This window comes from Gambusia affinis, linkage group LG13 (assembly GCF_019740435.1).
Source record: "Gambusia affinis linkage group LG13, SWU_Gaff_1.0, whole genome shotgun sequence".
NCBI classification, from domain to species: domain Eukaryota; kingdom Metazoa; phylum Chordata; class Actinopteri; order Cyprinodontiformes; family Poeciliidae; genus Gambusia; species Gambusia affinis.
The window spans coordinates 15,358,904-15,374,579 of NC_057880.1; the positions used below are offsets into that span (position 1 = coordinate 15,358,904).

At 38.2% G+C, this 15,676-nt stretch overlaps 1 protein-coding gene across 1 annotated transcript in view; it reads left to right on the forward strand.

Annotated features, from left to right (window-relative positions):
• Nucleotides 1-1,764: 1,764 nt before the first annotated feature.
• The window catches only part of wdfy4 (WDFY family member 4), a 50,407-nt gene continuing 36,495 nt past the window's right edge, over nt 1,765-15,676 (forward strand). The window contains exons 1-16 of the mRNA XM_044136534.1: nt 1,765-1,923; nt 3,623-3,943; nt 4,740-4,997; nt 7,569-7,680; nt 8,343-8,467; nt 8,574-8,702; nt 9,244-9,433; nt 9,774-9,963; nt 10,747-10,907; nt 12,111-12,343; nt 12,418-12,551; nt 12,759-12,865; nt 13,073-13,174; nt 13,674-13,864; nt 14,735-15,450; nt 15,570-15,663. Of these exons, the coding sequence (XP_043992469.1) occupies nt 3,923-3,943; nt 4,740-4,997; nt 7,569-7,680; nt 8,343-8,467; nt 8,574-8,702; nt 9,244-9,433; nt 9,774-9,963; nt 10,747-10,907; nt 12,111-12,343; nt 12,418-12,551; nt 12,759-12,865; nt 13,073-13,174; nt 13,674-13,864; nt 14,735-15,450; nt 15,570-15,663 (2,763 nt within the window). The 5' untranslated portion in view covers nt 1,765-1,923; nt 3,623-3,922. The remainder of the gene's footprint in view (nt 1,924-3,622; nt 3,944-4,739; nt 4,998-7,568; nt 7,681-8,342; nt 8,468-8,573; nt 8,703-9,243; nt 9,434-9,773; nt 9,964-10,746; nt 10,908-12,110; nt 12,344-12,417; nt 12,552-12,758; nt 12,866-13,072; nt 13,175-13,673; nt 13,865-14,734; nt 15,451-15,569; nt 15,664-15,676) is intronic.

Sequence of the window (15,676 nt, forward strand, 5' to 3'; positions counted from 1 at the left end):
ACCGCTCCCTAGGCCCCCCATTGGTTGAAACAGGTCACGTGACTTACTGCTACTTGAGATCGCCATGCACTAGAACAGACCTGGGCATTTTAAGGCCCGCGGGCCAGATATGGCCCGTTGGGCATGCCTGTCCGGCCCGCGTCCCCCCAGTCAAAACAAAACACCGTATTTTCGTGTGCATGCGACACAGCTGTCTTTTATTTTGAAAGGGCTTGACGCACCGTTTATGAATGCACGTACGTAAATGCTAACGCACAGCAACAGGTGATGCTAGCAGCCGAATACACGATCCCCACAAAATGTCATCTCACGGTAAAAAAGAAAAGTCGAATTCTGCATTTTTAACAAGGCATGGACAGCGAAATATTTCTTTATTGAAGTCAAAGGCAAGGCCGTGTGTTTAGTTTGTGGTGCGCAGGTGGCTGTGTTAAAGGAATATAATATCCACCGTCACTATGTGACCAAACACGAGAAAGAGATACAAGAACTTTTCAGAGAAAGAGCACGTCACTGAGTCGTCTGTACTCGTAGCCAAGTTGCAAGCTCAACAAACACTTTTTACAAAACGCCTGGCATCTAGAGGAGCTGCAGTCAAGGCAAGTTTTGTCATATCCCACAAGATTGCTAGGAAGAGCAAACCTTTCTCTGACGGAGAGTATATTAAGCAGTGCTAATATGTCCTGAGAATAAAGACGCTTTTGAGAACATCTCCCTCTCCCGCCGCAAACGTAACGAGAAGGATTGAGGACATCGCGACGAACCTGGTGCTGCAACTGAAAGACAGCGTGAATGATTTTGAGAACCGGTATTTTCCCCTGGCTTTGGATGAGAGCTGTGACATACGGGACACTGCCCAGCTGCTCATCTTCGCGCGGGATCAATGCAGAATTTAGCATCACGGAGGAGCTGGCAGGCATGCGGTCAATGAAAGGGACAACAACAGGGAGTGAGCTCTTAGTAGAGGTAAATGCGTGTCTGGAAAGCTTGGGTCTGAACTGGGACAAACTGGTGGGCGTGACAACAGATGGGTGTCCAAATCTCACAGGAAAAAAAGTTGGTTTATTAAAGAGAATCCAGGACAAAGATACTTGAAGCTGTCTATTCCTTGTAGTATTTCAGTTTTGGTTCTTACAAGTTTTCAAGTCATTACAGTTTCATTTTGTAATTACATTTTGTAATGAGTTATTTTAATGTTACCTAAAGTGATATTAGTCTTGTGTGTGTACCTCTTTAAGTTTCTGCTGCATTTAAAGTACTTTGTGGTACTTGTTTTCCCATTCATTTGCATCTGATTGGAGGTACTTTTGTGTTAGTCCTTCAAGTTGCAGCACTGCAGGTTCGTCAGGCTTTTTCCAACACTTAAAACCATTTATTGCTCATATATGCAGTTGATCAGTTGATTAATATAACACACACCATTTCAATTGTGGAGAGATTAAAAAGTTAAAAATAAATTCACATGTGATATTTTTTTAAACTATTAATTTGATAGTATTAATTCTCACTTCAGCCAAACCACAAATTAATTTTTATTAATATTTACTGAATATTCTTCTTAACAAAAGAATATGATTTAAATATTTTATTACAACAAGAGGTATGAGAAAATGAATAATGAGTCAAGATTAAATTTGAGTCATTGCTGGATCGGCCCTCCAACATATTTCAGATTTTTCATGCGGCCCCCTGAAGAAATTAATTGCCCACCCCTGCACTAGAATGACGTATGCATTATTATGCTAATGAGATACAGGCAAACGAAAACAACAGCCTAAACAGCATATTTCGGTTCAGTTATGGAATAGAATCAATTTAATAGTAGTTAAAGTAAAAGTCATCATGTTTCAAGCTTTTACTTAAATTTGAACACATCTTGAATTATGTATCACAAACTACAAAGACGGACTGCTGAGCTTCTAAAAGGTTAGCTACGACACAACCCCCTCAAGCTGTTTTATTTCACTAAAACAGCTTGAAAAGCAAACATTTATAATGAAACAGCAGTGGGACGGGGTTTCTGTGAGGTCAGATTCTCTAGGATTCAGTAATGGGCAAATTAAATAGGTCATCTTAACTGACTCCCTCTCAAGTTGTTTTATAACTGCTAAACAGGACAAAAATATGGCTCTGTTAATCTTCACCAGCCGAGTTATAAAGTCATCTTCTGTAAAGAAGTGCTAATGAGGAAATTAAACAAATCAACGTTACAGGCGAGTGAACCTCCCGGAAACCTTCATATTTCCTAAAGGTCTGGTAAAGGTTACTTTTTAATTCAGGGGTCTCAAACTCCAGTCCTTTTTAGATGTGCCACAGATACAAAACACTGGAATGAAATGGCTTAAGTACCTCCTCCTTGTATAGATCAGTTCTCCAGAGCCTTGCTAATGACCTAATTATTCTATTCAGATGTGGTGCAGCAGAAACACATCGAAAAGTTGCAGGACAGCGACCATGGAGGACTGGAGTTTGAGACCCCTGTAATTGTTTTGGACTTTTGCATGGCCTGGAAGTTCCCAAAATTTACCGTACTGTAAAGGTAATTGTCAAAGAATGTTCCCTAAAAGTTCTCCAAAGTGTGATAGCAGTAGGGACTTTCAGAAACCGCTTATGCCTTAAATTTACTGTGAACCTCCCAGGAACATTTAAGGATTGTTTCCTAAAGGCCCCGTGAAGGTCAGATTTTGAGTGTTGTAGGGAATTTGAAGAGATTTTCCTGATGGTCATGGAAGGTCTCGTTATAAGGTGCAAACCCACAGGAAAACTTTAAGAAACCTTCCGTATGAAGTGTTTTCCATATGAATGGAAAATACTATAAAGGCCACAGTATGAAAGTGGTAGGCAGAATTCACCGAACCATTGAAGAACATTTCTTGATAGATCATAGAAGTTCTGGTGTCAGTGCTGAAAGCAAACATAAGGAAACCTTATCATTAAGTGCTCTGAAGTTTGTCCAAATAGCAGCCCTTAGAAAATATTCCCTTAAGATTTTAACAAGGTTAGCCTGTGCCACACAAGGTGTCTTTAGTAATAATTACCTGCTTGAAGGGTACTTTGTCTAACAGACACTATTTCAGTCTAATTATTGTCAGACTGGTGTATCATTTATAGTACCACAAGATGGCGATGTTTACTCACATTTTCTCAGTCATTTTTTGTTTCGTTCAAGTTCAATATTCACTAATTTTCTTATCTGATCCAAATCTAGGTCATTTGTTGAAATAAAGGTCATCTATATGCCCTGGCTTGAAAATTAAACATTAAACTTTTTTTTTTTCTTTTTTACCAAGTTTGTTACTGATCTTTTAGTTGATCAGTAAGTATAGGGTTTTAAAGTCCTCTCAGCAAGACATGTTGTTGTTCAAGATCTGTGGTAGCAGTTTTGTTCTTTAGAGCTCCTATGCAAAGTGTTACAGATTAAAATACACGCTCAGCTACAGTTAATACATCTGTCACACCAACTATTAGAAGTCAAAATTGTTTCAGAAGAAAATATTCAATTTTACATCAAGCTGTTTTGGATTTCTTGATTTCTCTGGTGATTGATTAGATCTTAACGTGACTCAGATCATTAAAGTGTGACATGGCAAGCGTTTAAAAATAACAGCTCCTCTTTGTCTTGCAGGGAGGGCCTCATCCAACCAGCCTAGCAACAGTCTTTCACTTCTGCTTCTCTGAGGAAGTGAGAAAGCACATGACCTGAACCAGCTGACACAAGTTACAGTGCTTGTTCAAAGTCTATTAGGTGCAGATTAGTAAGGGGCGTGCTTTTCCGCAGTAGGGTCTTGTGGCGTGCGTTACTCGTCATGCAATAGCAGGTCCTGGCATGTCTTTCCCCTGACATAGGAATACAGACAGATCACTCACTCCTTCGGAAAAACACAACACATATGATACGATTCCTTAGCAGCCAGGAAGCCTCTTTATGGCTCTGACACAACTACAGGTAAGGATTTTCCGTCAGTTTCATGAATGATTTTTCTTGTGAAATGTGTATCAGGCATGCAGTTATTATGTTTCTCAGCATTCTTGCATTTTGTGATTCATGAAACAAACCAAAAACAATAAAAAAATGTATATAAATTGGAGTTTCTTTAAAAAATTGCTATTCACATTCTTTAACTTAGTGCATTTTATCAGATTACCTCTTAAGTACAAATTTCCCAACATTGTGGATCATAATCTTGCTTTAAATAGAAACGTTGCAAAGTGATACTATGCGAGAGGAAACTGTTCCAAATCTGTTTGGCAGCAAGACTCCAAATCTCTTCACCTGTCCATGTGGTGTAAAGCTCACATTGGCACCCATAGGGAAGTATTCTTCTTCTACTAAATGACACTCTGGGATAACAACACAATCTGTGCCATTGTTGTCAAATGATCCTTGTTAAAAGTTGCCTAGGACGCTTTGGTATACAAAGGACAAAATGGAGGGTTTTTAGCAGTAGGGTTTACTGGTGTTAATGATATTTAGGGTTTGGGAACAACATGCTGATTCCTCATAGAGGCCTTTGTGAATAAGAATGGCACATGACTGCCAGAAGCCAGTTTGTTATCTTATTTATCAGTTCCAGCATGTGCTGAGAAGAGCAGAGAAGGAGGTTCGGTTTGGGACAAATTCAGATGAGGAAGTGAGACAGACCAAGGAAATATGATTAAGTGTACCTGCAAAAATTACAGAAACTCGTGGCACCTAAAAATAGAACAAACATTTTCAGGACTTCTCCATATTTTCTCTCCAGGACCAAACTATGAAGAGAGAGAGGATCAATAAGGAAACAGGAGAGCTGAGTGCTTCGGGCGAGTTGTCTGTATCAGTGGAGGCGAAGGAAGAGAAGGTGGAGGGTTCTTCTGGAAATCCTCGGCTCCTTCAGGTGCTAAGAGAGCAGCTACAGGCGCTGGGGATTTACACATACTCAAGCCATGACCACAAAACAAGCCATCATTGTTTGAAGCAACTAGAGCAGCATCTGCCTAAAATCCTCCATCTCCACACACAGGTATAATGTCCCCATCTTTGATCTCACATTTTAACCTGTTTACACATTTCAAACCACTTTATTTGTCAACAATGTGACTCATTCTTTTGCTACTCTGAAAAAGAATCCTGCCAGACAATAGTTTATATTATCTAAATGGATAAACAGCATTTATTAGCTTAGCTTTCAAAAGGTTAAGTGGATGCCACAAAACAACTGGGTCTCCAGAACTGCATAAAATACCAAGGAGCTGCACTAGATGATTGGCCTTCAGCTGATTTCATCACTAGCCTGTACTGAACCTCTCCAATATCTCTCTGCAAACTTGAGACAAACTTCTGTCACATAAAATAAGAGTATTGCGTTAAACTCATGGCTCCAGGTCTACCTTTGATTAGCTGTGAAAATAGAGCATTCTCTTAGCTCAAACTTTGTCACAGCTAAATTAAACCTCACTCTTTTTTTTTTTCTTTTTTTTTTACCCTCACTGATGGATTCATGGTAATTCCATCTCTGCATATGTAACACTGCTGACCAGACTTAGAGCTGCAGATGTAATCAGCCTTTGGTCTGTGTGCAGCTCTGTGTCTGCACTGGTGAATGAAAAAGTCTCATGACCAGAGATTTGACCATATTTTATGGCCTCTCTTCAGAACAGCAAATTCAGCGTAATTCAATATCTTTCTATAGGATTACAAAGATGACTTAGCATATCATGAATTCTTTATTATCTTATTATTTAATAAAGACTACTAGATTACTGTGCTTTAACCAAAATGACCATTTTAAATAAATATATTCAGGTCATCAAACGCCATTAAATGTGCTTTTCAAAGACATATTTATACCTGCTCGCCAGCTTTTTGAAAACCTATTGGAAAACATTTTGTTCGAGATCTGCGGAAACTGTAAATGTAGAAGAGAAACTATTTAAGAGATTGAACTGTCAGCTTTTTATATCTGTTTGTAGTGCTGGCCAGGCAATCATACTCTACATGAATATTACACTAGCTTATGCATTTTAATTAGGCATTTAAACTACGCATTACTGAATAAGGATACAACAAACAACCGCTGAGAATGTTAAAGGTTCACTGCACAAGTAAATATTTATTTGTGTTTTCTCTAAAACATATTGTTTCAAAGTGTTAATATCCTAACTTTACATCTTTTTAATCTTACTGTTTTAACATTACATTAGATGAAATGTTTTCAGTTTTAGGTCAGTCAGGATCACCAAAATGATCTTTATTTCCTAAATGCAGAAAATTTGTCTTTTTTTGTTTGTTTGCTTTATTCAGAACGTCACATACAATTGCTAGCATTTGTTAAAATTGTTTAACTATATGATTCGGGTCATTTTTCATTAAACGTCCCAGTTAGACCGATGCTTTAATGCTCATGCTAATATGCTGTAGGTGTTTGTTGAGTATTCAGGTAATGTGACGGCAAGTAATTTAAAATACTAAGGCAACTTTGAGGCATATTTAAGCACCATGCCTGAGCCATTCTGCAGTGGAAGAAGGCCCTGTTTTAAAGTTTAGTTTTGGTAACTATATGTTCATATATCGGTCAGGGGATGTTAAACTGGAATGGGCATGTCATGATGATGTACTGTGGAAAAAAAGTGTTATTCTAGGAATGCTTTGTTGTGAAACTTTTACAGTCACTACTTATGTAAACATCAGTCTGACACATAGCTGTCCAGTCACCTCAGCTATGTTTATGACCAAGTTCCCCTCTACAATTTAATAACAGTCTTCAGAAGTAGAAAAATTTCTGTCTGCTACATGACAAAAGTAACTCAGAAATGGCTTTAGCAATGCCTCACAAAGGGTTCAGTTGGACTCTTAATTCTCCAGACTCTAAATCAATTTGACAGTCTGTAAAATAAACACTAAGGAATGTGGTCATCATCATCATCATCATCATCATCAAGTTTATTTGTATATCACATTTAAGCAACAAGGCAATTCAAAATTCACTACATGATAAAACATTCCACAATAACCAAACAAACAAAAAAACATTACACTACTTTGGAAATATAAGAAGATGTTATGAAAAGTTGCTTGTGTCTTCTCTCAACATCATCCTAATTGTTTTCAATCGAGTTAAGGTCAGGTGGTCAAGTTTCTCCTCACCAAACTCACTTCACCGGTCTTTCTGAACCTTCATGGTTATGCACACAGTCTTCTTGCCACACTCCAGCAGAACTCACAATGCAGCTGCTCAGCCAGGGAATTTCATTCCACTGAGCTCTTTAAACACATTTTTAATAAATTTTGACAACTTGCTGGTTGTCTATTTTTCTTTTCTTTTTTTTTTTTACTGAGATTAGTTGATTTTACCACCTGGTTTGGGACAAGACAAATACATTAAGGCAGCCTTCACTTGTCAAAACCACTGAAGTTATGATTTGAAGTGGAACATTGCCAGGTTTTTTTTTTCTTGCATCAGTATTTGCTACAATGTGGACTAGTTTGCTACTCCAATGACAGAAATCAGAAATAAAGAACTGAAGTATTTACACATTCCACGAGAATCTCTTTGGGGGCTTATTCTAATGTGCTTTCTCCTCTCTGATCACAGGTTTGTGAAGAAGGTGCCAGAGTTGATGGTACAGATATGAAGGGCCTTGCGGCTCTCACTGCTGACTCTGTCATACATAATATCTACAAAAGGCTAGAAGGACGGCCTGCAGGTACTAACTTGTGTTCATATCAGCAGATGTGCTGCTGGTAATTCAAAGCAGAGGGTCTTTCTCCCTACTTCTCTTTTTTCCCATGTGCCTTTCATCTTTCCAGTAGATTTTTCTATTTTTGTCAGAATTTTGAAAATGGACAGCAATAAAGAGCAAAACCATCTTGCAACTTTTCAGTTTCATAATGGCCCACTTTAATGGGCTGTAGTTGTGCAAGTTTGTTTATATATAGTTTAGGTTCTTTAGGGAAGTGCCTGGTTCTGTTTTTGATACATGTCTCAACAAAGGTGAAATTATGTGTGTTGTAAATATTTGACACCAAAAACTAACTGTTGTGTCCTAATTTTTGATCCGAACTGGTGTTTTGTCTACAGATAACAAGAAAATAAAAGTTACTTTTATTATATGTTATATAACTTTCATTGAAATAACTACCTGTGTTCTTCTGAGTACCAGTTTGTTAAAATAAAGTCTTGTTCATGCAAAAGCTTTAAACTTTCATGTTAATTTATTCCCTTATCATGACCAATTTATGTGTAACTGTGTGACTCACTTTAGTTTTGTTGTCAAGAAAATCTTTATAAAGTTAGAGCCCCACTGCCTTTTGGTTTTGCTTTAGTCTGTCGTGGTTTCATGCTGCTGGATATCTTTTATCTTTTTAGAGCAGGCCCGTGAAGAGGTTGTTCACTTCTTCAAAAGACCAGATGGAAACACAAGTTGCAGAGCAGAGACATGTTCTGGGTGGCACCTGTTAAAGTCCCTTCTGTTGCTCACATCAGACTCTGCAGTAAGTGATGCACACCAATTCTATTCTGTTATTAGAGATAAATTACAAAAAATAAATAAATAAATCTGCTCTGAATGGTGCCTTTTCTTTTACGTGTTTCTTTTAGGAAATATTATCTTATTTAAACCCAGAGCTGCCGGTTGCTTTGGTGAAATGTCTGTACCTGCTGGTGTGCCTTCCTGCAAAAAAGGAGAACACATCCATAGAGCAGACCTTCCAGAAGCCTCTAACACAGGTCAGTCAGTAAGCAATGAAATGACACTCATCATTTCTATATGTTCCACTTTAAAAGAGTATTTTTTTATCTTCTTTTTCAAGAGTTGCTTAGGTAATACAAATAGCTGTTCTTCAGGTGTATTATGCTTTCTTACTAATTTTCAGACAGTGGTTTTACCTTTCAATCACTATAAAATGAACATAAATTAGTGAACAATACATCCAGACTGGGGTTTTTTTCTACCGATGACGAGGAAATAAAAGTAACTTGATACACAATGGTACAATTTCTTTGTTCCATTGTTTTACATCACTCTAAATCAAAAACTTAAGTGATAAATTATTATTGCTGCTCCATGTTGTTTCCCAAAGGTCAGTTTTCCAAAGGAAGGTGGGTGGATTACCTGAAAGAAAGTGAATCCTTCAAGTCCAATTACATCTTTGATGTACTGTCCTTCTGCTCTTAATACATTTTAGGACCACAGATGTTCTTCCTCCAATCTTTTCTAACTTCCTTCATTATTTTAGGACAAATTTGACTGAAAGTTATGTTTTTCCAGATTTTCCTTCAACTTTCCAAGTACCCACATAACGTGGAACAGCTGGTAGAGACTGAGGAGCTGCAGTGTCTCATCATCGGACTCACATCATTATGCGATCAGACCAGTCCACAGTGGAGGCATCAGGCGTCATGCGTTCTCAAAGCTGTCTCTTCTGTACCAACAAACAAAACGGTTCCAAGTTTATTGCGTAAGTTAATCAAAAACTATGGATGATACGTAATGTTTTGTTTTATTCATTGTCAGCTGTTGACTGACATAAGTTGAGTAAAAATATTTGATTTACAAAGGATGTTATTGCGCTTGGTGTCTTTGAGAGGTGAGGTAACCTTTCTGAATACTACTACATATATATTGTAGCTAAATCTGCTCATTCATGAACTTCATCTTTTTTATTGGAGGTTATTATCAAACCATTCCAGTTTGATGTTTTATTTTCCTAACTTTTCAGCCCTTTTCGTGGAATATTTAGAAGCATAGTGAAGTGTATTATTGCTTAATTTTTGTGTCTTTTTGCATTTTTCTCAAAGGCAAAAACTGTGTTCGAATATGTATCCAGAACCTGGTGCACATCAAAGCCAAAGTTTCAGGATCACTACTAGCTGAAGTGGCCGTGGCTGTGTTTAGCTTTGTAAGAGACACTTATCACCTGAATCCAGCTCTCTTTACTGAGTTTGACACCAACAACGGCTACAAGGCCCTTAAAAACATCCTCAAACGGTAAGATCGTATGATGTAGACAGAAAGGAGGAGTGAATGGAATTTAAAAAAAATATCAACTCCACAAAAAATAATCAAGTTTTTGTTTCTCTAACTAAGCCATGCACTGCCTTGCAGAAGCATTCACACTCTGTAAGCATTAAATGAAGCTGTCTACCTAAACTGACAGGATGCACGAGCTAATATCAGAGAGATAGCACAGCATCTCCAAACAAAACATGATGGCTGCAGGATAATGGTTTAGGAATCTTTTTTCAACAATGAAGTTGATCAGAAGATTGATGGAAGTAATTACAGAGCAATTCTGGAAGAAATCTGGAGTCTACAAAGACTTGAGTCTAAAGATAACCAAAGCCACAATAAAAGTATATTTATGTGTTAAAGTTACGCACTCCAAATCAAGAACTTAATTCAACCGAAACAACAAGCAGATGCTTCCCGTCCAATCTGACTGAGGTTTTGCTAAGATTTACATTTTAGTCTTAAACATGCAAAAAAAAAAAAAAAAGCACAATCATGACCTTCTATCAGTGTAAAATTACACGGAAGGTTTTAATTTTGAACATATAAAAATATAATTAAAAATGATAGGGGAGGGAAAGTTTTTGCAAAGCACTGTAGTAGACAGCAAGATGAAGCTGAAAGTACTAATTGGCATATTGTGTTTTAAATGTGCAGCAATCTACAGACAGATTTGTCAGCATCCCGAGTTAGAATGATGACATTTTTATTCATTCTTGCTATTAATTGGTCTTTTTTCCCTCCTGACTTTTCAATAATAAGCTGTGAAGAAGGCGTGCCCTTGGATCAGTTTCAGCCTGTGGACGAATTGTTGGCTCTGATCGCAGATTTCACTCTCCTTGGAAAAGCAGAGCTGAAAGTGGCTCTTTGTGTGCCCAATCCCCAGCCTGCAGGCTTCAAGTTCGATCCGCCACTCACTAAAGGTTGGTCAGGTCTTTCTAAGACCTTCTCTATTGTTATTCTCTTGCCATCTCCATCTTATTATCTCTGCTTGTTTCATGAGGATAAACTATGAACTACTCCTTACAAATTACTATGTAATTAGTATCACACGCATGGCTCAGCAAAGATGGACTCAGGGAGGGGGAAGCCTACTCAAAGGAACCACAGACTTCATCACTACTTTGCACTTTTGCCCTCGTATAACCCAGCTAAACTGCATCAACCCCCCTCAGCTGATTTCCCACAGACCCTGACTCTTCTCTCTCCGTACCGCTGCCCCCTTTGCAGTCTGCAGCCTCCCTCAAGTTAACAGGAAGCTGAGGTGATTATGTCTGGGATGATGAAGTGGAGGCTCCCCCTCTAACTCCGTTAGGATGCCCCACATCCATTCACCACTGGCCTACAGCAGCCAGTCATCTATCATCGACGCACACACACTTCCATCCAGCACTCATAAATAGAGCATCTATAATATACATACACAGATTGAGCAGCTCTGTAGCCATCCATCACATCAAGGAGCAGATCTGTTTCCAGCAGAGGGACCTGGTGCTGTTTTTAAAAACTTTACGTGATATAGTTTTAAGAGTGGAAATGAATCTCATTATTAAATAGATTTATGTTTATTTACAAGCAAAAGTTTGTTTTTTTGCACGTTAAATGTAGGACTTTTTCTAAATATTTTGACAAGGCACCAGACAAATGCTGTTAGGGCAGATTATAATACATTCTTTGCATTTATGGCCAGAAATCTGTTTGTTTTGATGCAATCCGAGCACATAAAATTTAGCTCATCTTTTTGATCCTGCGTGCTGTGTATTATAAAGATATTATATATTTGTCTGTAATATTAGCTGTTTGACCTTATCAGAGAAAACTCTTACAGAGGAAGTTTGTCTAAGCTGAGCATGGATTGGTATTATGCAGTTTGAATTATGTTATCACACCATTCTAATAGATGCATATCAGTCCAGAGTGCTATATATATATAGCACTCTGGACACTCTGGATATATATAGCTATATATATAGCTATATATATAGCTATATATATATATATATATATATATATATATATATATATATATATATATAGCCCTCCTGCGAAGTGTGTATAAAATCAGTTTAAAAAAACTGAAATTTATTTACAAAGCAAAAGTTAATGATACGTTTAATAATCTCCAGGTCTGGCAGTAAAGAACCTTCCTGCCTTCCACCTGCTGCAGGCCTCTTTGCTGCGTTCCCAGGATTCTCTCTTCTGCTGTCAGCTGCTTCGAACCCTGCAGACGGTCTGGGAGAAGGACCCAGCAAATTTTTTCCTCTTAGAGTGGACTGTCCAATCGATGGCCCAACTAGCGACCCGTGTGTGCCGTAAACCGCTACCTGTCCAAAAAATCTTCTTTTCTATGCTGGAAATGGTAGGGATTTTCACCATGAATGACTTGTTTTAGATTTTGAAATGATTCGTCTTAACCATCTTGTTGTCTTTCAGGTGGTGTTTAAGTTGAGCTATATACCACATGAGACACTACGAGCCCTGCTAGGTGTACTGAAGCAGAACTGGGCTGGGACTGGTGGAGCGGCAAGGACAGAATTTAGTGTGGTGGCGGTTCGGTGTTTTCACAAGTGAGAAGTACATTTTTTTTAACAGGATATGAATACCATTTTTTTAATGTATTTTTTTTTACTTAAGTTTGTTTGTTTGCAAGAATTTTTGTCCTTTTCTTTGACTCAGGTGAAGTAGAATAAAGTTATCTGGGGAAAAGTGTTTTATTTCTCCTTGTTTTCCCTCTACAGTTATAGCAAAAGCCATCTCTTTCTCCTTTTTTGTAGGATGATTTTACACAGCACTATGCTAACAGAGGTCCTGTGTGACTGGGGGCTTCTTGAGCTGGTGCTTGGAGAACTTCGCAGGAGGGCTAAGATCCTGAGAAAGGCTGGTAATGTTTCTGATGTAATCTTTATACACAACAGCTGAAACTCATGCTAAATATTTATCTTTTATACGAAAATATAAAAAAATTGCTTATCCACACTTGTTTTAGTTCACTAAGGTGTGAAAGTCTCTTAACATTATAAACGGAAGACAAAAGTAGTTTTTCTTAACTGCTAGCCCTTTTGAATGAATTTTCATTTTCTCTTTTCAGATCCTTTGCAGCTGCAGTCTGTGGAGGAAAATGAGAGACAACTCACTACATGCATGCTTCAACTTGTTTCAACCCTCACTTTGCGATCTATTAAAAATACAGGTATGTTGTTTCAGTTAGTTGTATTCAGACATTTTTTTAAATAGATGTAGGGATTTGATATATTTCATGAAAGTATATACAGCTTTCTTAAAATTGAAATAAATCCTGCTGCATTAAGTTTCATTTAATGCAGCAAAATTATAGGATTATGCTATTATATTTATTTCATTTCATTTGTATTATCTGTTTATATAAGCATATGTAATTTTATTTATTTTTCTATTTATTAATTATTTTATTCTTAGTTATAAATAGCTTTGTTTGATTAATAGTTTAACGGAGTTTTGAGTTGTACAAATTACTGTGTGTAACTGTGTTTTATTTTGTTGTTTTCATACAGATAAATACAAGTAATCTTATCCTCAGTGGAATTCTGTATGCCCTTTAGGTTTTTTTAATCCATTAAAGTGTAAATAATTATCTTATGTTTTATCTTTTTACTCATCTAAATATAATAATGTATCATTTTTAATTCAAGTGTTTTCCGTGTGTTTTCTAGTTTCATTGCGGGATCTCGGGATGGTGCCCTACATAAAGATCTTCTTGGATGACGATCAGTATCGGGGTCCGACTCTCAGCATTTTGGAGCAGCTCGCTGAAATCAACCCAGACGAATTCATGAGCACAGCAGTCGGAGCCCTCTGCTCCTCCACGCAGCTGGAGCTCAGGTTGAAGCTGGACCTCTTGCAGGTATGCAACACATGCACAGACAAGAAGAGATGACAGCTCACACACACACTTATCCAGACGCACTCAAATGCTTGGAGATCTCAGCTGAGCTCTAAATGCAGTTTTGCTCCACATTCAATTGTAACAATTTGTAATGCACTTAAAGCATGATAAGCTTGTGAATTTATTTTCTGAGCATGTGGGACTTTGATTACATTACAGACAAATGCAGATTGATTTGCTAAAACTGATTCAGCTGTTAACTCTGAACCGATTTGATTAGGCCGGCAGCCTTGTGCTGTGTAGCTCTGAAGATTACCACCTCTATCGGATCAGTGAATGGGACAAAGATCTCATTAAAGCCTAACTAAGTTACACACCTACTGTATGTGTCCATTTTTATAGATGGCAGCAAAAGGAGTACCCACACATGACACTCTTCGTGTCTTCGCTTGTGCTTGCGTGCACGAGCTGGACTGCGTGTGTGTGGGGCTCTTCGTGCTAACGCGGTTATAGCAGGTGGCAATCAGATTGGCTACGACCTGGGTTGGCGAGTGTTGAGAGCCATTGTGATTACTCCAGTTTCATTTAATCACATTTTTCCCTGCGTTCTGTCTCACACATTACCTACCTGATGGATTAGCTCTCTAAATTCAATAAAGATAATGTGATTTTGTTCACAACCAAAAACTAGTTACTAGAAATGATTTATGATTTATCTGTATGTTTCATCTGTTTTTCATGACACTTTTTTAATTGACTAAGAAGATACGCCACAAGCCAAGACTTAGAGAAAAGCTTAGTCTTCTTACATTTCTTTTTCAACCAAAAGAATGAATTGCTTGATTCATATGTGTTGTGACTGTGTTTGTCCAATGTTTGTCTCACTAGTCTGTGCTGAGAGTGCTGGAGAGCCCCAACACCTGGGACGCCTTTAGGAAGGCAGGAGGCTTCACTGGACTGCTGTCTCTGATGGTGGACATGGAGGGAGCTCTGTCTGATCCTCCTAATGGAGACGTGTGGAAGACTCTGGGGCATCAGCAGCTGCTGGAGCTGCTTCTCCTCATTCTGCACATCATGGCTCTGGCTGTCCATCTTCACATTGTAAATGCTCACCATTTTCAAACTGAGGAATTTTATGAGAGGCTCTCAGAAGCTCTTCTCCAACTGGGCTGCTTCCATATTGAAGACCAAAAGTGGGAAGGAGAAAAATGTTTCTGCCCTCAGACATCAGATGAAAGCCAGTCTTCAAGTTTTTTTCAGTTTGTTGAGCTGGCAGAAGCCTTGGCAGCTCCTAAGAGTTGCTCCGGTTCACCCCAGCAAAATCTGCCCATCACTCTTCAGATGTGCATACGGCTGCTGTCTCACCTAGACCAGTTTGCCACAGGGACCTACTGTCCTCAGGCTTTAAAACTGGGACAAGAGTCCGATGGTGACTGTGACGAAAATAGCAAGACACTACATGGACCAGAAGGACATGAAGGAGTTAATTCTGGACCTCCATCAGTTTTGTCTGGTTCAGGTCCACAGTCCACAGAGGGGAAACTAGGAAGTTTCAAAAACACAGCACCCAGCAGTCCCACCATGAGTACAGTGACCCAGTTTAGGTAAATATTACTAGATTCCTTTAAATTTATATGTGTTTTTTTTTACAAAGAGGTTAACAAAGACTGCTTGTTTATAATGTTACATTGAGAATAATTGGTTTATTTTTTATGCTTTACAGTAAGTTCACATGTGATCAGGTTATTCTTCATCCAGGAGCAATCACAGTGATCATGACTCTCCTCCCACATGTATTTGCTCCAGAAGACCCACAGGTAACTGCTATAG